The sequence below is a fragment of the Drosophila miranda genome, chromosome 3, assembly GCF_003369915.1.
Source record: "Drosophila miranda strain MSH22 chromosome 3, D.miranda_PacBio2.1, whole genome shotgun sequence".
Classification (NCBI taxonomy): domain Eukaryota; kingdom Metazoa; phylum Arthropoda; class Insecta; order Diptera; family Drosophilidae; genus Drosophila; species Drosophila miranda.
In genome coordinates, this window is record NC_046676.1 from 15,113,150 (window position 1) to 15,134,669 (window position 21,520).

At 42.2% G+C, this 21,520-nt stretch overlaps 5 protein-coding genes and 1 pseudogene across 5 annotated transcripts; all 6 read right to left on the reverse strand.

Annotated features, from left to right (window-relative positions):
• Nucleotides 1–473: 473 nt before the first annotated feature.
• Nucleotides 474–2,665, reverse strand: LOC117188194 (annotated as a pseudogene).
• A 1,380-nt stretch (nt 2,666–4,045) lies between these two features.
• LOC117188192 (kinesin-like protein subito) lies at nt 4,046–6,227 on the reverse strand. The gene is made up of 4 exons (XM_033391672.1): nt 5,663–6,227; nt 4,587–5,598; nt 4,334–4,514; nt 4,046–4,267 (listed from the first exon to the last, which is right to left on the reverse strand). Exons 1-4 carry the CDS (start codon nt 6,180–6,182, stop codon nt 4,118–4,120), a joined length of 1,863 nt encoding a protein of 620 aa, XP_033247563.1. The 5' UTR covers nt 6,183–6,227; the 3' UTR covers nt 4,046–4,117.
• A 1,395-nt stretch (nt 6,228–7,622) lies between these two features.
• LOC117188193 (kinesin-like protein subito) lies at nt 7,623–9,802 on the reverse strand. The gene is made up of 4 exons (XM_033391673.1): nt 9,240–9,802; nt 8,164–9,175; nt 7,911–8,091; nt 7,623–7,844 (listed from the first exon to the last, which is right to left on the reverse strand). The coding sequence occupies exons 1-4, from the start codon at nt 9,757–9,759 to the stop codon at nt 7,695–7,697; spliced, it is 1,863 nt and encodes a 620-aa protein (XP_033247564.1). The 5' UTR covers nt 9,760–9,802; the 3' UTR covers nt 7,623–7,694.
• Nucleotides 9,803–11,701: 1,899 nt separating this feature from the next.
• LOC108160576 (kinesin-like protein subito) lies at nt 11,702–13,876 on the reverse strand. Its single transcript, XM_033391693.1, has 4 exons — nt 13,319–13,876; nt 12,243–13,254; nt 11,990–12,170; nt 11,702–11,923 (listed from the first exon to the last, which is right to left on the reverse strand). The coding sequence occupies exons 1-4, from the start codon at nt 13,836–13,838 to the stop codon at nt 11,774–11,776; spliced, it is 1,863 nt and encodes a 620-aa protein (XP_033247584.1). The 5' UTR covers nt 13,839–13,876; the 3' UTR covers nt 11,702–11,773.
• A 1,405-nt stretch (nt 13,877–15,281) lies between these two features.
• Nucleotides 15,282–17,469, reverse strand: LOC117188206 (kinesin-like protein subito). Its single transcript, XM_033391694.1, has 4 exons — nt 16,899–17,469; nt 15,823–16,834; nt 15,570–15,750; nt 15,282–15,503 (listed from the first exon to the last, which is right to left on the reverse strand). Exons 1-4 carry the CDS (start codon nt 17,416–17,418, stop codon nt 15,354–15,356), a joined length of 1,863 nt encoding a protein of 620 aa, XP_033247585.1. The 5' UTR covers nt 17,419–17,469; the 3' UTR covers nt 15,282–15,353.
• A 1,389-nt stretch (nt 17,470–18,858) lies between these two features.
• LOC117188202 (kinesin-like protein subito) lies at nt 18,859–21,034 on the reverse strand. The gene is made up of 4 exons (XM_033391687.1): nt 20,476–21,034; nt 19,400–20,411; nt 19,147–19,327; nt 18,859–19,080 (listed from the first exon to the last, which is right to left on the reverse strand). The coding sequence occupies exons 1-4, from the start codon at nt 20,993–20,995 to the stop codon at nt 18,931–18,933; spliced, it is 1,863 nt and encodes a 620-aa protein (XP_033247578.1). The 5' UTR covers nt 20,996–21,034; the 3' UTR covers nt 18,859–18,930.
• Between the last annotated feature and the right edge of the window lie 486 nt (nt 21,035–21,520).

Sequence of the window (21,520 nt, forward strand, 5' to 3'; positions counted from 1 at the left end):
GTGTTAGTGAAAAAGGTCAAACAAAAAAAAGTTAGGGCGTAATTGTTCCTATTGCTCATAGTTTTATTCCATTGATAAATACATTTTCTACAAGATTAACGAATTTTAAGTACTCCCATTTATTGTATTTTGACTAAAACAAGGTTTAAACAAAAAAAACAGTCACAATGTTGTAACGTCAATGTTGCTGGTATTTAAAGTCTTGTTGCTTGTCAGCCTATGGCCATTTGTATACACTAGTATTTGGTTTATTTTATATAAAGCTGCTTTAAAACGTAATTTAGAAAGACCATTTCTAAAAATGATATGTCTTAGTCGTTACTCATTCCTGGTCTTTGTAAGGAGACCACTACCTGCAAAATATCGTTGAAATATCTTTTAAACAGAGATTGACAACAGCCCAAGGATGACCCAAGCCCGAGGATGATTTCCATGTTTTTCACAAATAGAAAAGTTCTCAGAATACACACTACTTGAATTCATAAGTGATTTTATTTAGACTATAACAAACCCTTAAAAATACGAGATGGCAAATATAACATGTACTATTCATCATCGAGTATTTCTATGGACGCATTGGGCTCATCCTCCTTTTCGTCAATACTGTCGGATTCGCTTGAGGGAGGTTTGAGTTCCTCGATTTCATCCTTGAGATCCTCGATTTGCTCTTCGTACAGCCGCTTTTGTGCTGCCAGCTGCAATGATACGCGATTGTTTAGTGGCAATGGAAAGGCAAACCATCTTATGTAAGGCGTACAAACCTTAAACTCGAACTCCCGCTCTGCCATCAGACGTTGCTTCTCGGCCTGCTTCTCCCACTGCTTTTTGTTTTCCCGCAACAATTCTTGGTAGGTCTCCGAAATTTCCTTTTGCAGCCTCTCCTCCAGCAGCTGCTTCTTCAGTACATGGTCCAACTTCAATCGATCGATCTCTTGCCGCAGGCTGTACGGTAAAAAGTGTATTATACGATGTGTTATTATGCCGAAAAGCGATGAGCTCATTAGATTTCTATACCTGATATTATTCTCCTCAATCTCTTTGATGTATTCGTACTGGGTATTCTTTTTAGAGTTGTCAAAGAAACCAGAATATCGTGTACTATGCTGCTTTATCAAAGGCTCTTTAAAAATGATATTCTTCGCTATGGAGGCGAAGTTGAGCACGTTCAGGTTTTCCTCATAGAACTTCTCCAGCGGTGTGACAGTCACTATCATGGCCAAGCGTTCCTTTCCGAGCAGGGCTGCTTGCAACAGCATGGTAAGCTTTGAATCGCGAAATGGTATGACGTCATTGTTTGGCTTCTTCCGTGAAGTACTGGCCGCGTCCAGACACCGCCCAAAGTCATTAGGGAGGTGTTGATGTTTTTCGCCTCCTTGAGGCGTAACCCGATGGTGACCGTGTTGTTTACACGCTCCGAGCCCGCGAGGTCGCAAAACTTGTACGAACATTGAGTGGTCATTCCCGAGCAGTTGTACTTCAACACATCCACGATGAAGACACAGTGGGATCTGCTAGAGTTCGCGTTCACCGAGGTCGAAGCGTAGGTGGAACGCTGCTGTCCCAGCCGCAGCAGCTGCAAGGCTTCCTCGCTGCTTCTTACGAACACAGTCGTCAGGCCCTTGATATATACTTGACCTTTATTGCAGGAGATCTTCATGGGCTTTCGCGGAACAGCACCAAGATTTTCTTGACGCGGCGGTATGGTCAATAGGTCATATACCAGTTCATTGTAGATCTCCACAAATGATACCCAAATCATTACCGAGACGTTCGGGTCGTCCTTTGTCTCGAAGGTGTGATCCCCCTGAATCGCCTCCTTCAGTCGCTCGTGATGCCCGCCAATATCCGGGCACAAGCTAAGCAGTTTCTTGCTTATTTGCATTTCCCGCAACGTGGTCTCGTCCTGAAGGAACTCAATGCAGCCGTTGACCAGTTTTAGTTTGGGTGAGTGGTATAAGTTTTCCATGTAGATGGTGAATATGTGCTCTAGGCCGCGGGGTATAACACCAGCAAGCACATCATCGCCTTTGTTGGAAAAAACATTATGAGGAGTTGCCCTTTGGTGCAGACAGTAAAATATCGAACATACCAAGCAATGTGTACGTTTTTCCCGAGCCTGAAGTGCCATACGTCATTATGGTAACGCATTCTTCTTCCAGAATCCTGGGACCAACACAGATGTCGTAGACATCCCGCTGCCCAACGGAGCCATCGAATATAGATGTGAATCCAAAGTGCTTTACCATTTTGTTGACATTGGTGCTGGTGTTTTCACTCTTCACGCTGGTAACCAGCACTTTTCCATCGTCTGATACCGAGTATGCTTTGGAGGCGACACCCACGGGACGCAGACGCAAAAAGACCTGTGGCCCAGTATCCCCGACACTGATATCTTCAGCACTCGGGACACTAGTTGCATAGTCTCCACCATTGGATGCGCACTCTGACTCAGAGTCTGAGCCGTCTGTGCTCTCCATGGCATCATGTATATCATCGAACAGACGCAACTTTTTCTCCGGTCTTGGTCGACAGCGCCGGTCAACGCTGGGATCTCGAGCCATGAGAAATGAGCGCTTCTCGCGCACTGGTGCTTCATACGAATCGCTCATGTTAAGGTGTGACGGTTGCCGGATTAGCGCTTTTTTTCAGACGCCTCTGGTAGGGTTGCCGCTTTTTTCAAATTTGTGTAGATGACAGCTACGACAAGTGATACGGTATCGAACGTTGAACGTAATATTTATACCGTGATAGTTTTTGCCAAAATTTATTGATATTTTCTATCAAATATAATTCCATAAAGACTGCAAGTTCAAGGCACACAAGACTAGAAGCATTTCCCATACAAAATATAGATGAGTCAGTTCATACATCGAATATGTACCAAACGAATTTACAGCGTACGCTCCCAGGTCTTCGGTTGCTGCATTCGCGCTTTTTTTCAGACGCCTCTGGTAGGGTTGCCGCTTTTTTCAAATTTGTGTAGATGACAGCTACGACCAGTGATACGGTATCGAACGTTGAACGTAATATTTATACCGTGATAGTTTTTGCCAAAATTTATTGATATTTTCTATCAAATATAATTCCATAAAGACTGCAAGTTCAAGGCACACAAGACTAGAAGAACTAGAAGACTAGAAGAATACTATCTATATAGAACATTTAGCCATGCCCACTAAATTTTGTACGATTGATGAATCAATTCTATACATGATTGGCCTATTCGAAATACTTGCTTTTATTGGATTTCTATATAACATTGAAAATTAAATTAATAGATTGATGAAATTGACAAAAATACCATAGGAGCGCGGCGAAAACCAGTATTTCTACAGTATGACCCTCAGAAATATACCAAAATATACCGTCTCATTTTAAAAATATACCGTAAATATACTGACGAATTCAAGTTCTTTTTACATATTCCTCGATTTTGATCTTCCGTGGAATATTACTATATATATAGCACATTTAGCCATGCCCACATAATTTTATATGGTTACTGATTCAACTTTCTACTTGACTGGCTTATTTTAAATACTTGCTTTTATTAGATTTTGCCTAAAAAAAAGGTGTTAGTGAAAAAGGTCAAACAAAAAAAAGTTAGGGCGTAATTGTTCCTATTGCTCATAGTTTTATTCCATTGATAAATACATTTTCTACAAGATTAACGAATTTTAAGTACTCCCATTTATTGTATTTTGACTAAAACAAGGTTTAAACAAAAAAAACAGTCACAATGTTGTAACGTCAATGTTGCTGGTATTTAAAGTCTTGTTGCTTGTCAGCCTATGGCCATTTGTATACACTAGTATTTGGTTTATTTTATATAAAGCTGCTTTAAAACGTAATTTAGAAAGACCATTTCTAAAAATGATATGTCTTAGTCGTTACTCATTCCTGGTCTTTGTAAGGAGACCACTACCTGCAAAATATCGTTGAAATATCTTTTAAACAGAGATTGACAACAGCCCAAGGATGACCCAAGCCCGAGGATGATTTCCATGTTTTTCACAAATAGAAAAGTTCTCAGAATACACACTACTTGAATTCATAAGTGATTTTATTTAGACTATAACAAACCCTTAAAAATACAAGATGGCAAATATAACATGTACTATTCATCATCGAGTATTTCTATGGACGCATTGGGCTCATCCTCCTTTTCGTCAATACTGTCGGATTCGCTTGAGGGAGGTTTGAGTTCCTCGATTTCATCCTTGAGATCCTCGATTTGCTCTTCGTACAGCCGCTTTTGTGCTGCCAGCTGCAATGATACGCGATTGTTTAGTGGCAATGGAAAGGCAAACCATCTTATGTAAGGCGTACAAACCTTAAACTCGAACTCCCGCTCTGCCATCAGACGTTGCTTCTCGGCCTGCTTCTCCCACTGCTTTTTGTTTTCCCGCAACAATTCTTGGTAGGTCTCCGAAATTTCCTTTTGCAGCCTCTCCTCCAGCAGCTGCTTCTTCAGTACATGGTCCAACTTCAATCGATCGATCTCTTGCCGCAGGCTGTACGGTAAAAAGTGTATTATACGATGTGTTATTATGCCGAAAAGCGATGAGCTCATTAGATTTCTATACCTGATATTATTCTCCTCAATCTCTTTGATGTATTCGTACTGGGTATTCTTTTTAGAGTTGTCAAAGAAACCAGAATATCGTGTACTATGCTGCTTTATCAAAGGCTCTTTAAAAATGATATTCTTCGCTATGGAGGCGAAGTTGAGCACGTTCAGGTTTTCCTCATAGAACTTCTCCAGCGGTGTGACAGTCACTATCATGGCCAAGCGTTCCTTTCCGAGCAGGGCTGCTTGCAACAGCATGGTAAGCTTTGAATCGCGAAATGGTATGACGTCATTGTTTGGCTTCTTCCGTGAAGTACTGGCCGCGTCCAGACACCGCCCCAAAGTCATTAGGGAGGTGTTGATGTTTTTCGCCTCCTTGAGGCGTAACCCGATGGTGACCGTGTTGTTTACACGCTCCGAGCCCGCGAGGTCGCAAAACTTGTACGAACATTGAGTGGTCATTCCCGAGCAGTTGTACTTCAACACATCCACGATGAAGACACAGTGGGATCTGCTAGAGTTCGCGTTCACCGAGGTCGAAGCGTAGGTGGAACGCTGCTGTCCCAGCCGCAGCAGCTGCAAGGCTTCCTCGCTGCTTCTTACGAACACAGTCGTCAGGCCCTTGATATATACTTGACCTTTATTGCAGGAGATCTTCATGGGCTTTCGCGGAACAGCACCAAGATTTTCTTGACGCGGCGGTATGGTCAATAGGTCATATACCAGTTCATTGTAGATCTCCACAAATGATACCCAAATCATTACCGAGACGTTCGGGTCGTCCTTTGTCTCGAAGGTGTGATCCCCCTGAATCGCCTCCTTCAGTCGCTCGTGATGCCCGCCAATATCCGGGCACAAGCTAAGCAGTTTCTTGCTTATTTGCATTTCCCGCAACGTGGTCTCGTCCTGAAGGAACTCAATGCAGCCGTTGACCAGTTTTAGTTTGGGTGAGTGGTATAAGTTTTCCATGTAGATGGTGAATATGTGCTCTAGGCCGCGGGGTATAACACCAGCAAGCACATCATCGCCTTTGTTGGAAAAAACATTATGAGGAGTTGCCCTTTGGTGCAGACAGTAAAATATCGAACATACCAAGCAATGTGTACGTTTTTCCCGAGCCTGAAGTGCCATACGTCATTATGGTAACGCATTCTCCTTCCAGAATCCTGGGACCAACACAGATGTCGTAGACATCCCGCTGCCCAACGGAGCCATCGAATATAGATGTGAATCCAAAGTGCTTTACCATTTTGTTGACATTGGTGCTGGTGTTTTCACTCTTCACGCTGGTAACCAGCACTTTTCCATCGTCTGATACCGAGTATGCTTTGGAGGCGACACCCACGGGACGCAGACGCAAAAAGACCTGTGGCCCAGTATCCCCGACACTGATATCTTCAGCACTCGGGACACTAGTTGCATAGTCTCCACCATTGGATGCGCACTCTGACTCAGAGTCTGAGCCGTCTGTGCTCTCCATGGCATCATGTATATCATCGAACAGACGCAACTTTTTCTCCGGTCTTGGTCGACAGCGCCGGTCAATGCTGGGATCTCGAGCCATGAGAAATGAGCGCTTCTCGCGCACTGGTGCTTCATACGAATCGCTCATGTTAAGGTGTGACGGTTGCCGGATTAGCGCTTTTTTTCAGACGCCTCTGGTAGGGCTGCCGCTTTTTTCAAATTTGTGTAGATGACAGCTACGACCAGTGATACGGTATCGAACGTTGAACGTAATATTTATACCGTGATAGTTTTTGCCAAAATTTATTGATATTTTCTATCAAATATAATTCCATAAAGACTGCAAGTTCAAGGCACACAAGACTAGAAGCATTTCCCATACAAAATATAGATGAGTCAGTTTATACATCGAATATGTACCAAACGAATTTACAGCGTACGCTCCCAGGTCTTCGGTTGCTGCATTCGCGCTTTTTTTCAGACGCCTCTGGTAGGGTTGCCGCTTTTTTCAAATTTGTGTAGATGACAGCTACGACCAGTGATACGGTATCGAACGTTGTCAGTTCGTAATATTTATACCGTGATAGTTTTTGCCAAAATTTATTGATATTTTCTATCAAATATAATTCCATAAAGACTGCAAGTTCAAGGCACACAAGACTAGAAGAACTAGAAGACTAGAAGAATACTATCTATATAGATCATTTAGCCATGCCCACTAAATTTTGTACGATTGATGAATCAATTCTATACATGATTGGCCTATTCGAAATACTTGCTTTTATTGGATTTCTATATAACATTGAAAATTAAATTAATAGATTGATGAAATTGACAAAAATACCATGGGAGCGCGGCGAAAACCAGTATTTCTACAGTATGACCCTCAGAAATATACCAAAATATACCGTCTCATTTTAAAAATATACCGTAAATATACTGACGAATTCAAGTTCTTTTTACATATTCCTCGATTTTGATCTTCCGTGGAATATTACTATATATATAGCACATTTAGCCATGCCCACATAATTTTATATGGTTACTGATTCAACTTTCTACTTGACTGGCTTATTTTAAATACTTGCTTTTATTAGATTTTGCCTAAACAAAAGGTGTTAGTGAAAAAGGTCAAACAAAAAAAAGTTAGGGCGTAATTGTTCCTATTGCTCATAGTTTTATTCCATTGATAAATACATTTTCTACAAGATTAACGAATTTTAAGTACTCCCATTTATTGTATTTTGACTAAAACAAGGTTTAAACAAAAAAAACAGTCACAATGTTGTAACGTCAATGTTGCTGGTATTTAAAGTCTTGTTGCTTGTCAGCCTATGGCCATTTGTATACACTAGTATTTGGTTTATTTTTTATAAAGCTGCTTTAAAACGTAATTTAGAAAGACCATTTCTAAAAATGATATGTCTTAGTCGTTACTCATTCCTGGTCTTTGTAAGGAGACCACTACCTGCAAAATATCGTTGAAATATCTTTTAAACAGAGATTGACAACAGCCCAAGGATGACCCAAGCCCGAGGATGATTTCCATGTTTTTCACAAATAGAAAAGTTCTCAGAATACACACTACTTGAATTCATAAGTGATTTTATTTAGACTATAACAAACCCTTAAAAATACAAGATGGCAAATATAACATGTACTATTCATCATCGAGTATTTCTATGGACGCATTGGGCTCATCCTCCTTTTCGTCCATACTGTCGGATTCGCTTGAGGGAGGTTTGAGTTCCTCGATTTCATCCTTGAGATCCTCGATTTGCTCTTCGTACAGCCGCTTTTGTGCTGCCAGCTGCAATGATACGCGATTGTTTAGTGGCAATGGAAAGGCAAACCATCTTATGTAAGGCGTACAAACCTTAAACTCGAACTCCCGCTCTGCCATCAGACGTTGCTTCTCGGCCTGCTTCTCCCACTGCTTTTTGTTTTCCCGCAACAATTCTTGGTAGGTCTTCGAAATTTCCTTTTGCAGCCTCTCCTCCAGCAGCTGCTTCTTCAGTACATGGTCCAACTTCAATCGATCGATCTCTTGCCGCAGGCTGTACGGTAAAAAGTGTATTATACGATGTGTTATTATGCCGAAAAGCGATGAGCTCATTAGATTTCTATACCTGATATTATTCTCCTCAATCTCTTTGATGTATTCGTACTGGGTATTCTTTTTAGAGTTGTCAAAGAAACCAGAATATCGTGTACTATGCTGCTTTATCAAAGGCTCTTTAAAAATGATATTCTTCGCTATGGAGGCGAAGTTGAGCACGTTCAGGTTTTCCTCATAGAACTTCTCCAGCGGTGTGACAGTCACTATCATGGCCAAGCGTTCCTTTCCGAGCAGGGCTGCTTGCAACAGCATGGTAAGCTTTGAATCGCGAAATGGTATGACGTCATTGTTTGGCTTCTTCCGTGAAGTACTGGCCGCGTCCAGACACCGCCCCAAAGTCATTAGGGAGGTGTTGATGTTTGTCGCCTCCTTGAGGCGTAACCCGATGGTGACCGTGTTGTTTACACGCTCCGAGCCCGCGAGGTCGCAAAACTTGTACGAACATTGAGTGGTCATTCCCGAGCAGTTGTACTTCAACACATCCACGATGAAGACACAGTGGGATCTGCTAGAGTTCGCGTTCACCGAGGTCGAAGCGTAGGTGGAACGCTGCTGTCCCAGCCGCAGCAGCTGCAAGGCTTCCTCGCTGCTTCTTACGAACACAGTCGTCAGGCCCTTGATATATACTTGACCTTTATTGCAGGAGATCTTCATGGGCTTTCGCGGAACAGCACCAAGATTTTCTTGACGCGGCGGTATGGTCAATAGGTCATATACCAGTTCATTGTAGATCTCCACAAATGATACCCAAATCATTACCGAGACGTTCGGGTCGTCCTTTGTCTCGAAGGTGTGATCCCCCTGAATCGCCTCCTTCAGTCGCTCGTGATGCCCGCCAATATCCGGGCACAAGCTAAGCAGTTTCTTGCTTATTTGCATTTCCCGCAACGTGGTCTCGTCCTGAAGGAACTCAATGCAGCCGTTGACCAGTTTTAGTTTGGGTGAGTGGTATAAGTTTTCCATGTAGATGGTGAATATGTGCTCTAGGCCGCGGGGTATAACACCAGCAAGCACATCATCGCCTTTGTTGGAAAAAACATTATGAGGAGTTGCCCTTTGGTGCAGACAGTAAAATATCGAACATACCAAGCAATGTGTACGTTTTTCCCGAGCCTGAAGTGCCATACGTCATTATGGTAACGCATTCTTCTTCCAGAATCCTGGGACCAACACAGATGTCGTAGACATCCCGCTGCCCAACGGAGCCATCGAATATAGATGTGAATCCAAAGTGCTTTACCATTTTGTTGACATTGGTGCTGGTGTTTTCACTCTTCACGCTGGTAACCAGCACTTTTCCATCGTCTGATACCGAGTATGCTTTGGAGGCGACACCCACGGGACGCAGACGCAAAAAGACCTGTGGCCCAGTATCCCCGACACTGATATCTTCAGCACTCGGGACACTAGTTGCATAGTCTCCACCATTGGATGCGCACTCTGACTCAGAGTCTGAGCCGTCTGTGCTCTCCATGGCATCATGTATATCATCGAACAGACGCAACTTTTTCTCCGGTCTTGGTCGACAGCGCCGGTCAATGCTGGGATCTCGAGCCATGAGAAATGAGCGCTTCTCGCGCACTGGTGCTTCATACGAATCGCTCATGTTAAGGTGTGACGGTTGCCGGATTAGCGCTTTTTTTCAGACGCCTCTGGTAGGGCTGCCGCTTTTTTCAAATTTGTGTAGATGACAGCTACGACCAGTGATACGGTATCGAACGTTGAACGTAATATTTATACCGTGATAGTTTTTGCCAAAATTTATTGATATTTTCTATCAAATATAATTCCATAAAGACTGCAAGTTCAAGGCACACAAGACTAGAAGCATTTCCCATACAAAATATAGATGAGTCAGTTCATACATCGAATATGTACCAAACGAATTTACAGCGTACGCTCCCAGGTCTTCGGTTGCTGCATTCGCGCTTTTTTTCAGACGCCTCTGGTAGGGTTGCCGCTTTTTTCAAATTTGTGTAGATGACAGCTACGACCAGTGATACGGTATCGAACGTTGTCAGTTCGTAATATTTATACCGTGATAGTTTTTGCCAAAATTTATTGATATTTTCTATCAAATATAATTCCATAAAGACTGCAAGTTCAAGGCACACAAGACTAGAAGAATTTCCCATACAAAATATAGATGAGTCAGTTCATACATCGAATATGTACCAAACGAATCAAATTTATATTCTTTAGACATATTCAAGTACATTATTAGTATCTTGTATATATTTATGTCGATCCTGATACCTACTGAGCCTTGGAAGACAAACGTATTCACAATTCTATAACATCCATTTCCCCCAGGGTATGTGTGCATGGAATTAGCAACATGTTTGTTTATGGAATGAGACTCATTGTTGCAAAAGCGAAACTGCGGCGAATCAGGTATTGCCTATATTTCAAGCTATAGATGCCCACTTAGCTTTATCCCATAGATAAATGCATTTTCTACAAGATTGCTTCTTTTAATTACCTTATTGTATTTTATTTTGACTAAAATACGGTTTTCAAGTAAATGTTGCCGCAACAGTGTATGCGCAACATTGTGTATGGAATGGGACTCATTGTTGCTAAAGCGAACTGCGGCGAACTCAAATTCGATTCAAAAAACGACCAATTCTTTGTTCCGTTGAATAATACTATCTATATAGAACATTTAGCCATGCCCACTCAATTTTGTACGAGTGATGAATCAATTCTATACATGATTGGCCTATTCGAAATACTTGCTTTTATTGGATTTCTATATAACATTGAAAATTAAATTAATAGATTGATGAAATTGACAAAAATACCATGGGAGCGCGGCGAAAACCAGTATTTCTACAGTATGACCCTCAGAAATATACCAAAATATACCGTCTCATTTTAAAAATATACCGTAAATATACTGACGAATTCAAGTTCTTTTTACATATTCCTCGATTTTGATCTTCCGTGGAATATTACTATATATATAGCACATTTAGCCATGCCCACATAATTTTATATGGTTACTGATTCAACTTTCTACTTGACTGGCTTATTTTAAATACTTGCTTTTATTAGATTTTGCCTAAACAAAAGGTGTTAGTGAAAAAGGTCAAACAAAAAAAAGTTAGGGCGTAATTGTTCCTATTGCTCATAGTTTTATTCCATTGATAAATACATTTTCTACAAGATTAACGAATTTTAAGTACTCCCATTTATTGTATTTTGACTAAAACAAGGTTTAAACAAAAAAAACAGTCACAATGTTGTAACGTCAATGTTGCTGGTATTTAAAGTCTTGTTGCTTGTCAGCCTATGGCCATTTGTATACACTAGTATTTGGTTTATTTTATATAAAGCTGCTTTAAAACGTAATTTAGAAAGACCATTTCTAAAAATGATATGTCTTAGTCGTTACTCATTCCTGGTCTTTGTAAGGAGACCACTACCTGCAAAATATCGTTGAAATATCTTTTAAACAGAGATTGACAACAGCCCAAGGATGACCCAAGCCCGAGGATGATTTCCATGTTTTTCACAAATAGAAAAGTTCTCAGAATACACACTACTTGAATTCATAAGTGATTTTATTTAGACTATAACAAACCCTTAAAAATACAAGATGGCAAATATAACATGTACTATTCATCATCGAGTATTTCTATGGACGCATTGGGCTCATCCTCCTTTTCGTCAATACTGTCGGATTCGCTTGAGGGAGGTTTGAGTTCCTCGATTTCATCCTTGAGATCCTCGATTTGCTCTTCGTACAGCCGCTTTTGTGCTGCCAGCTGCAATGATACGCGATTGTTTAGTGGCAATGGAAAGGCAAACCATCTTATGTAAGGCGTACAAACCTTAAACTCGAACTCCCGCTCTGCCATCAGACGTTGCTTCTCGGCCTGCTTCTCCCACTGCTTTTTGTTTTCCCGCAACAATTCTTGGTAGGTCTTCGAAATTTCCTTTTGCAGCCTCTCCTCCAGCAGCTGCTTCTTCAGTACATGGTCCAACTTCAATCGATCGATCTCTTGCCGCAGGCTGTACGGTAAAAAGTGTATTATACGATGTGTTATTATGCCGAAAAGCGATGAGCTCATTAGATTTCTATACCTGATATTATTCTCCTCAATCTCTTTGATGTATTCGTACTGGGTATTCTTTTTAGAGTTGTCAAAGAAACCAGAATATCGTGTACTATGCTGCTTTATCAAAGGCTCTTTAAAAATGATATTCTTCGCTATGGAGGCGAAGTTGAGCACGTTCAGGTTTTCCTCATAGAACTTCTCCAGCGGTGTGACAGTCACTATCATGGCCAAGCGTTCCTTTCCGAGCAGGGCTGCTTGCAACAGCATGGTAAGCTTTGAATCGCGAAATGGTATGACGTCATTGTTTGGCTTCTTCCGTGAAGTACTGGCCGCGTCCAGACACCGCCCCAAAGTCATTAGGGAGGTGTTGATGTTTGTCGCCTCCTTGAGGCGTAACCCGATGGTGACCGTGTTGTTTACACGCTCCGAGCCCGCGAGGTCGCAAAACTTGTACGAACATTGAGTGGTCATTCCCGAGCAGTCGTACTTCAACACATCCACGATGAAGACACAGTGGGATCTGCTAGAGTTCGCGTTCACCGAGGTCGAAGCGTAGGTGGAACGCTGCTGTCCCAGCCGCAGCAGCTGCAAGGCTTCCTCGCTGCTTCTTACGAACACAGTCGTCAGGCCCTTGATATATACTTGACCTTTATTGCAGGAGATCTTCATGGGCTTTCGCGGAACAGCACCAAGATTTTCTTGACGCGGCGGTATGGTCAATAGGTCATATACCAGTTCATTGTAGATCTCCACAAATGATACCCAAATCATTACCGAGACGTTCGGGTCGTCCTTTGTCTCGAAGGTGTGATCCCCCTGAATCGCCTCCTTCAGTCGCTCGTGATGCCCGCCAATATCCGGGCACAAGCTAAGCAGTTTCTTGCTTATTTGAATTTCCCGCAACGTGGTCTCGTCCTGAAGGAACTCAATGCAGCCGTTGAACAGTTTTAGTTTGGGTGAGTGGTATAAGTTTTCCATGTAGATGGTGAATATGTGCTCTAGGCCGCGGGGTATAACACCAGCAAGCACATCATCGCCTTTGTTGGAAAAAACATTATGAGGAGTTGCCCTTTGGTGCAGACAGTAAAATATCGAACATACCAAGCAATGTGTACGTTTTTCCCGAGCCTGAAGTGCCATACGTCATTATGGTAACGCATTCTTCTTCCAGAATCCTGGGACCAACACAGATGTCGTAGACATCCCGCTGCCCAACGGAGCCATCGAATATAGATGTGAATCCAAAGTGCTTTACCATTTTGTTGACATTGGTGCTGGTGTTTTCACTCTTCACGCTGGTAACCAGCACTTTTCCATCGTCTGATACCGAGTATGCTTTGGAGGCGACACCCACGGGACGCAGACGCAAAAAGACCTGTGGCCCAGTATCCCCGACACTGATATCTTCAGCACTCGGGACACTAGTTGCATAGTCTCCACCATTGGATGCGCACTCTGACTCAGAGTCTGAGCCGTCTGTGCTCTCCATGGCATCATGTATATCATCGAACAGACGCAACTTTTTCTCCGGTCTTGGTCGACAGCGCCGGTCAACGCTGGGATCTCGAGCCATGAGAAATGAGCGCTTCTCGCGCACTGGTGCTTCATACGAATCGCTCATGTTAAGGTGTGACGGTTGCCGGATTAGCGCTTTTTTTCAGGGTAGGGCTCTGGTAGGGCTGCCGCTTTTTTCAAATTTGTGTAGATGACAGCTACGACCAGTGATACGGTATCGAACGTTGAACGTAATATTTATACCGTGAAAGTTTTTGCCAAAATTTATTGATATTTTCTATCAAATATAATTCCATAAAGACTGCAAGTTCAAGGCACACAAGACTAGAAGCATTTCCCATACAAAATATAGATGAGTCAGTTCATACATCGAATATGTACCAAACGAATTTACAGCGTACGCTCCCAGGTCTTCGGTTGCTGCATTCGCGCTTTTTTTCAGACGCCTCTGGTAGGGTTGCCGCTTTTTTCAAATTTGTGTAGATGACAGCTACGACCAGTGATACGGTATCGAACGTTGTCAGTTCGTAATATTTATACCGTGATAGTTTTTGCCAAAATTTATTGATATTTTCTATCAAATATAATTCCATAAAGACTGCAAGTTCAAGGCACACAAGACTAGAAGAACTAGAAGACTAGAAGAATACTATCTATATAGATCATTTAGCCATGCCCACTAAATTTTGTACGATTGATGAATCAATTCTATACATGATTGGCCTATTCGAAATACTTGCTTTTATTGGATTTCTATATAACATTGAAAATTAAATTAATAGATTGATGAAATTGACAAAAATACCATGGGAGCGCGGCGAAAACCAGTATTTCTACAGTATGACCCTCAGAAATATACCAAAATATACCGTCTCATTTTAAAAATATACCGTAAATATACTGACGAATTCAAGTTCTTTTTACATATTCCTCGATTTTGATCTTCCGTGGAATATTACTATATATATAGCACATTTAGCCATGCCCACATAATTTTATATGGTTACTGATTCAACTTTCTACTTGACTGGCTTATTTTAAATACTTGCTTTTATTAGATTTTGCCTAAACAAAAGGTGTTAGTGAAAAAGGTCAAACAAAAAAAAGTTAGGGCGTAATTGTTCCTATTGCTCATAGTTTTATTCCATTGATAAATACATTTTCTACAAGATTAACGAATTTTAAGTACTCCCATTTATTGTATTTTGACTAAAACAAGGTTTAAACAAAAAAAACAGTCACAATGTTGTAACGTCAATGTTGCTGGTATTTAAAGTCTTGTTGCTTGTCAGCCTATGGCCATTTGTATACACTAGTATTTGGTTTATTTTTTATAAAGCTGCTTTAAAACGTAATTTAGAAAGACCATTTCTAAAAATGATATGTCTTAGTCGTTACTCATTCCTGGTCTTTGTAAGGAGACCACTACCTGCAAAATATCGTTGAAATATCTTTTAAACAGAGATTGACAACAGCCCAAGGATGACCCAAGCCCGAGGATGATTTCCATGTTTTTCACAAATAGAAAAGTTCTCAGAATACACACTACTTGAATTCATAAGTGATTTTATTTAGACTATAACAAACCCTTAAAAATACAAGATGGCAAATATAACATGTACTATTCATCATCGAGTATTTCTATGGACGCATTGGGCTCATCCTCCTTTTCGTCAATACTGTCGGATTCGCTTGAGGGAGGTTTGAGCTCCTCGATTTCATCCTTGAGATCCTCGATTTGCTCTTCGTACAGCCGCTTTTGTGCTGCCAGCTGCAATGATACGCGATTGTTTAGTGGCAATGGAAAGGCAAACCATCTTATGTAAGGCGTACAAACCTTAAACTCGAACTCCCGCTCTGCCATCAGACGTTGCTTCTCGGCCTGCTTCTCCCACTGCTTTTTGTTTTCCCGCAACAATTCTTGGTAGGTCTCCGAAATTTCCTTTTGCAGCCTCTCCTCCAGCAGCTGCTTCTTCAGTACATGGTCCAACTTCAATCGATCGATCTCTTGCCGCAGGCTGTACGGTAAAAAGTGTATTATACGATGTGTTATTATGCCGAAAAGCGATGAGCTCATTAGATTTCTATACCTGATATTATTCTCCTCAATCTCTTTGATGTATTCGTACTGGGTATTCTTTTTAGAGTTGTCAAAGAAACCAGAATATCGTGTACTATGCTGCTTTATCAAAGGCTCTTTAAAAATGATATTCTTCGCTATGGAGGCGAAGTTGAGCACGTTCAGGTTTTCCTCATAGAACTTCTCCAGCGGTGTGACAGTCACTATCATGGCCAAGCGTTCCTTTCCGAGCAGGGCTGCTTGCAACAGCATGGTAAGCTTTGAATCGCGAAATGGTATGACGTCATTGTTTGGCTTCTTCCGTGAAGTACTGGCCGCGTCCAGACACCGCCCCAAAGTCATTAGGGAGGTGTTGATGTTTGTCGCCTCCTTGAGGCGTAACCCGATGGTGACCGTGTTGTTTACACGCTCCGAGCCCGCGAGGTCGCAAAACTTGTACGAACATTGAGTGGTCATTCCCGAGCAGTTGTACTTCAACACATCCACGATGAAGACACAGTGGGATCTGCTAGAGTTCGCGTTCACCGAGGTCGAAGCGTAGGTGGAACGCTGCTGTCCCAGCCGCAGCAGCTGCAAGGCTTCCTCGCTGCTTCTTACGAACACAGTCGTCAGGCCCTTGATATATACTTGACCTTTATTGCAGGAGATCTTCATGGGCTTTCGCGGAACAGCACCAAGATTTTCTTGACGCGGCGGTATGGTCAATAGGTCATATACCAGTTCATTGTAGATCTCCACAAATGATACCCAAATCATTACCGAGACGTTCGGGTCGTCCTTTGTCTCGAAGGTGTGATCCCCCTGAATCGCCTCCTTCAGTCGCTCGTGATGCCCGCCAATATCCGGGCACAAGCTAAGCAGTTTCTTGCTTATTTGAATTTCCCGCAACGTGGTCTCGTCCTGAAGGAACTCAATGCAGCCGTTGAACAGTTTTAGTTTGGGTGAGTGGTATAAGTTTTCCATGTAGATGGTGAATATGTGCTCTAGGCCGCGGGGTATAACACCAGCAAGCACATCATCGCCTTTGTTGGAAAAAACATTATGAGGAGTTGCCCTTTGGTGCAGACAGTAAAATATCGAACATACCAAGCAATGTGTACGTTTTTCCCGAGCCTGAAGTGCCATACGTCATTATGGTAACGCATTCTTCTTCCAGAATCCTGGGACCAACACAGATGTCGTAGACATCCCGCTGCCCAACGGAGCCATCGAATATAGATGTGAATCCAAAGTGCTTTACCATTTTGTTGACATTGGTGCTGGTGTTTTCACTCTTCACGCTGGTAACCAGCACTTTTCCATCGTCTGATACCGAGTATGCTTTGGAGGCGACACCCACGGGACGCAGACGCAAAAAGACCTGTGGCCCAGTATCCCCGACACTGATATCTTCAGCACTCGGGACACTAGTTGCATAGTCTCCACCATTGGATGCGCACTCTGACTCAGAGTCTGAGCCGTCTGTGCTCTCCATGGCATCATGTATATCATCGAACAGACGCAACTTTTTCTCCGGTCTTGGTCGACAGCGCCGGTCAACGCTGGGAGCTCGAGCCATGAGAAATGAGCGCTTCTCGCGCACTGGTGCTTCATACGAATCGCTCATGTTAAGGTGTGACGGTTGCCGGATTAGCGCTTTTTTTCAGACGCCTCTGGTAGGGCTGCCGCTTTTTTCAAATTTGTGTAGATGACAGCTACGACCAGTGATACGGTATCGAACGTTGAACGTAATATTTATACCGTGAAAGTTTTTGCCAAAATTTATTGATATTTTCTATCAAATATAATTCCATAAAGACTGCAAGTTCAAGGCACACAAGACTAGAAGCATTTCCCATACAAAATATAGATGAGTCAGTTCATACATCGAATATGTACCAAACGAATTTACAGCGTACGCTCCCAGGTCTTCGGTTGCTGCATTCGCGCTTTTTTTCAGACGCCTCTGGTAGGGTTGCCGCTTTTTTCAAATTTGTGTAGATGACAGCTACGACCAGTGATACGGTATCGAACGTTGTCAGTTCGTAATATTTATACCGTGATAGTTTTTGCCAAAATTTATTGATATTTTCTATCAAATATAATTCCATAAAGACTGCAAGTTCAAGGCACACAAGACTAGAAGAACTAGAAGACTAGAAGAATACTATCTATATAGATCATTTAGCCATGCCCACTAAATTTTGTACGATTGATGAATCAATTCTATACATGATTGGCCTATTCGAAATACTTGCTTTTATTGGATTTCTATATAACATTGAAAATTAAATTAATAGATTGATGAAATTGACAAAAATACCATGGGAGCGCGGCGAAAACCAGTATTTCTACAGTATGACCCTCAGAAATATACCAAAATATACCGTCTCATTTTAAAAATATACCGTAAATATACTGACGAATTCAAGTTCTTTTTACATATTCCTCGATTTTGATCTTCCGTGGAATATTACTATATATATAGCACATTTAGCCATGCCCACATAATTTTATATGGTTACTGATTCAACTTTCTACTTGACTGGCTTATTTTAAATACTTGCTTTTATTAGATTTTGCCTAAACAAAAGGTGTTAGTGAAAAAGGTCAAACAAAAAAAAGTTAGGGCGTAATTGTTCCTATTGCTCATAGTTTTATTCCATTGATAAATACATTTTCTACAAGATTAACGAATTTTAAGTACTCCCATTTATTGTATTTTGACTAAAACAAGGTTTAAACAAAAAAAACAGTCACAATGTTGTAACGTCAATGTTGCTGGTATTTAAAGTCTTGTTGCTTGTCAGCCTATGGCCATTTGTATACACTAGTATTTGGTTTATTTTTTATAAAGCTGCTTTAAAACGTAATTTAGAAAGACCATTTCTAAAAATGATATGTCTTAGTCGTTACTCATTCCTGGTCTTTGTAAGGAGACCACTACCTGCAAAATATCGTTGCAATATCTTTTAAACAGAGATTGACAACAGCCCAAGGATGACCCAAGCCCGAGGATGATTTCCATGTTTTTCACAAATAGAAAAGTTCTCAGAATACACACTACTTGAATTCATAAGTGATTTTATTTAGACTATAACAAACCCTTAAAAATACAAGATGGCAAATATAACATGTACTATTCATCATCGAGTATTTCTATGGACGCATTGGGCTCATCCTCCTTTTCGTCAATACTGTCGGATTCGCTTGAGGGAGGTTTGAGCTCCTCGATTTCATCCTTGAGATCCTCGATTTGCTCTTCGTACAGCCGCTTTTGTGCTGCCAGCTGCAATGATACGCGATTGTTTAGTGGCAATGGAAAGGCAAACCATCTTATGTAAGGCGTACAAACCTTAAACTCGAACTCCCGCTCTGCCATCAGACGTTGCTTCTCGGCCTGCTTCTCCCACTGCTTTTTGTTTTCCCGCAACAATTCTTGGTAGGTCTCCGAAATTTCCTTTTGCAGCCTCTCCTCCAGCAGCTGCTTCTTCAGTACATGGTCCAACTTCAATCGATCGATCTCTTGCCGCAGGCTGTACGGTAAAAAGTGTATTATACGATGTGTTATTATGCCGAAAAGCGATGAGCTCATTAGATTTCTATACCTGATATTATTCTCCTCAATCTCTTTGATGTATTCGTACTGGGTATTCTTTTTAGAGTTGTCAAAGAAACCAGAATATCGTGTACTATGCTGCTTTATCAAAGGCTCTTTAAAAATGATATTCTTCGCTATGGAGGCGAAGTTGAGCACGTTCAGGTTTTCCTCATAGAACTTCTCCAGCGGTGTGACAGTCACTATCATGGCCAAGCGTTCCTTTCCGAGCAGGGCTGCTTGCAACAGCATGGTAAGCTTTGAATCGCGAAATGGTATGACGTCATTGTTTGGCTTCTTCCGTGAAGTACTGGCCGCGTCCAGACACCGCCCCAAAGTCATTAGGGAGGTGTTGATGTTTGTCGCCTCCTTGAGGCGTAACCCGATGGTGACCGTGTTGTTTACACGCTCCGAGCCCGCGAGGTCGCAAAACTTGTACGAACATTGAGTGGTCATTCCCGAGCAGTTGTACTTCAACACATCCACGATGAAGACACAGTGGGATCTGCTAGAGTTCGCGTTCACCGAGGTCGAAGCGTAGGTGGAACGCTGCTGTCCCAGCCGCAGCAGCTGCAAGGCTTCCTCGCTGCTTCTTACGAACACAGTCGTCAGGCCCTTGATATATACTTGACCTTTATTGCAGGAGATCTTCATGGGCTTTCGCGGAACAGCACCAAGATTTTCTTGACGCGGCGGTATGGTCAATAGGTCATATACCAGTTCATTGTAGATCTCCACAAATGATACCCAAATCATTACCGAGACGTTCGGGTCGTCCTTTGTCTCGAAGGTGTGATCCCCCTGAATCGCCTCCTTCAGTCGCTCGTGATGCCCGCCAATATCCGGGCACAAGCTAAGCAGTTTCTTGCTTATTTGCATTTCCCGCAACGTGGTCTCGTCCTGAAGGAACTCAATGCAGCCGTTGACCAGTTTTAGTTTGGGTGAGTGGTATAAGTTTTCCATGTAGATGGTGAATATGTGCTCTAGGCCGCGGGGTATAACACCAGCAAGCACATCATCGCCTTTGTTGGAAAAAACATTATGAGGAGTTGCCCTTTGGTGCAGACAGTAAAATATCGAACATACCAAGCAATGTGTACGTTTTTCCCGAGCCTGAAGTGCCATACGTCATTATGGTAACGCATTCTTCTTCCAGAATCCTAGGACCAACACAGATGTCGTAGACATCCCGCTGCCCAACGGAGCCATCGAATATAGATGTGAATCCAAAGTGCTTTACCATTTTGTTGACATTGGTGCTGGTGTTTTCACTCTTCACGCTGGTAACCAGCACTTTTCCATCGTCTGATACCGAGTATGCTTTGGAGGCGACACCCACGGGACGCAGACGCAAAAAGACCTGTGGCCCAGTATCCCCGACACTGATATCTTCAGCACTCGGGACACTAGTTGCATAGTCTCCACCATTGGATGCGCACTCTGACTCAGAGTCTGAGCCGTCTGTGCTCTCCATGGCATCATGTATATCATCGAACAGACGCAACTTTTTCTCCGGTCTTGGTCGACAGCGCCGGTCAACGCTGGGAGCTCGAGCCATGAGAAATGAGCGCTTCTCGCGCACTGGTGCTTCATACGAATCGCTCATGTTAAGGTGTGACGGTTGCCGGATTAGCGCTTTTTTTCAGGGTAGGGCTCTGGTAGGGCTGCCGCTTTTTTCAAATTTGTGTAGATGACAGCTACGACCAGTGATACGGTATCGAACGTTGAACGTAATATTTATACCGTGATAGTTTTTGCCAAAATTTATTGATATTTTCTATCAAATATAATTCCATAAAGACTGCAAGTTCAAGGCACACAAGACTAGAAGCATTTCCCATACAAAATATAGATGAGTCAGTTCATACATCGAATATGTACCAAACGAATTTACAGCGTACGCTCCCAGGTCTTCGGTTGCTGCATTCGCGCTTTTTTTCAGACGCCTCTGGTAGGGTTGCCGCTTTTTTCAAATTTGTGTAGATGACAGCTACGACCAGTGATACGGTATCGAACGTTGTCAGTTCGTAATATTTATACCGTGATAGTTTTTGCCAAAATATATTGATATTTTCTATCAAATATAATTCCATAAAGACTGCAAGTTCAAGGCACACAAGACTAGAAGAAC

Bases quoted from the DNA above. Each gene is read 5' to 3' on its own strand.
- LOC117188202 (XM_033391687.1), bottom strand. From the start codon at position 20,995: ATGAGCGATTCGTATGAAGCACCAGTGCGCGAGAAGCGCTCATTTCTC. The intron at 20,412-20,475 runs GTATGTTCGATA...TTTCCAACAAAG, and splicing joins AAAAACGTACACATTGCTTG to GCGATGATGTGCTTGCTGGT. The intron at 19,081-19,146 runs GTTTGTACGCCT...GTATCATTGCAG, and splicing joins AGCGGGAGTTCGAGTTTAAG to CTGGCAGCACAAAAGCGGCT.
- LOC117188193 (XM_033391673.1), bottom strand. From the start codon at position 9,759: ATGAGCGATTCGTATGAAGCACCAGTGCGCGAGAAGCGCTCATTTCTC. The intron at 8,092-8,163 runs GTATAGAAATCT...TTTACCGTACAG, and splicing joins ATTGAGGAGAATAATATCAG to CCTGCGGCAAGAGATCGATC. The intron at 7,845-7,910 runs GTTTGTACGCCT...GTATCATTGCAG, and splicing joins AGCGGGAGTTCGAGTTTAAG to CTGGCAGCACAAAAGCGGCT.
- LOC108160576 (XM_033391693.1), bottom strand. From the start codon at position 13,838: ATGAGCGATTCGTATGAAGCACCAGTGCGCGAGAAGCGCTCATTTCTC. The intron at 12,171-12,242 runs GTATAGAAATCT...TTTACCGTACAG, and splicing joins ATTGAGGAGAATAATATCAG to CCTGCGGCAAGAGATCGATC. The intron at 11,924-11,989 runs GTTTGTACGCCT...GTATCATTGCAG, and splicing joins AGCGGGAGTTCGAGTTTAAG to CTGGCAGCACAAAAGCGGCT.
- LOC117188192 (XM_033391672.1), bottom strand. From the start codon at position 6,182: ATGAGCGATTCGTATGAAGCACCAGTGCGCGAGAAGCGCTCATTTCTC. The intron at 5,599-5,662 runs GTATGTTCGATA...TTTCCAACAAAG, and splicing joins AAAAACGTACACATTGCTTG to GCGATGATGTGCTTGCTGGT. The intron at 4,515-4,586 runs GTATAGAAATCT...TTTACCGTACAG, and splicing joins ATTGAGGAGAATAATATCAG to CCTGCGGCAAGAGATCGATC.
- LOC117188206 (XM_033391694.1), bottom strand. From the start codon at position 17,418: ATGAGCGATTCGTATGAAGCACCAGTGCGCGAGAAGCGCTCATTTCTC. The intron at 16,835-16,898 runs GTATGTTCGATA...TTTCCAACAAAG, and splicing joins AAAAACGTACACATTGCTTG to GCGATGATGTGCTTGCTGGT. The intron at 15,504-15,569 runs GTTTGTACGCCT...GTATCATTGCAG, and splicing joins AGCGGGAGTTCGAGTTTAAG to CTGGCAGCACAAAAGCGGCT.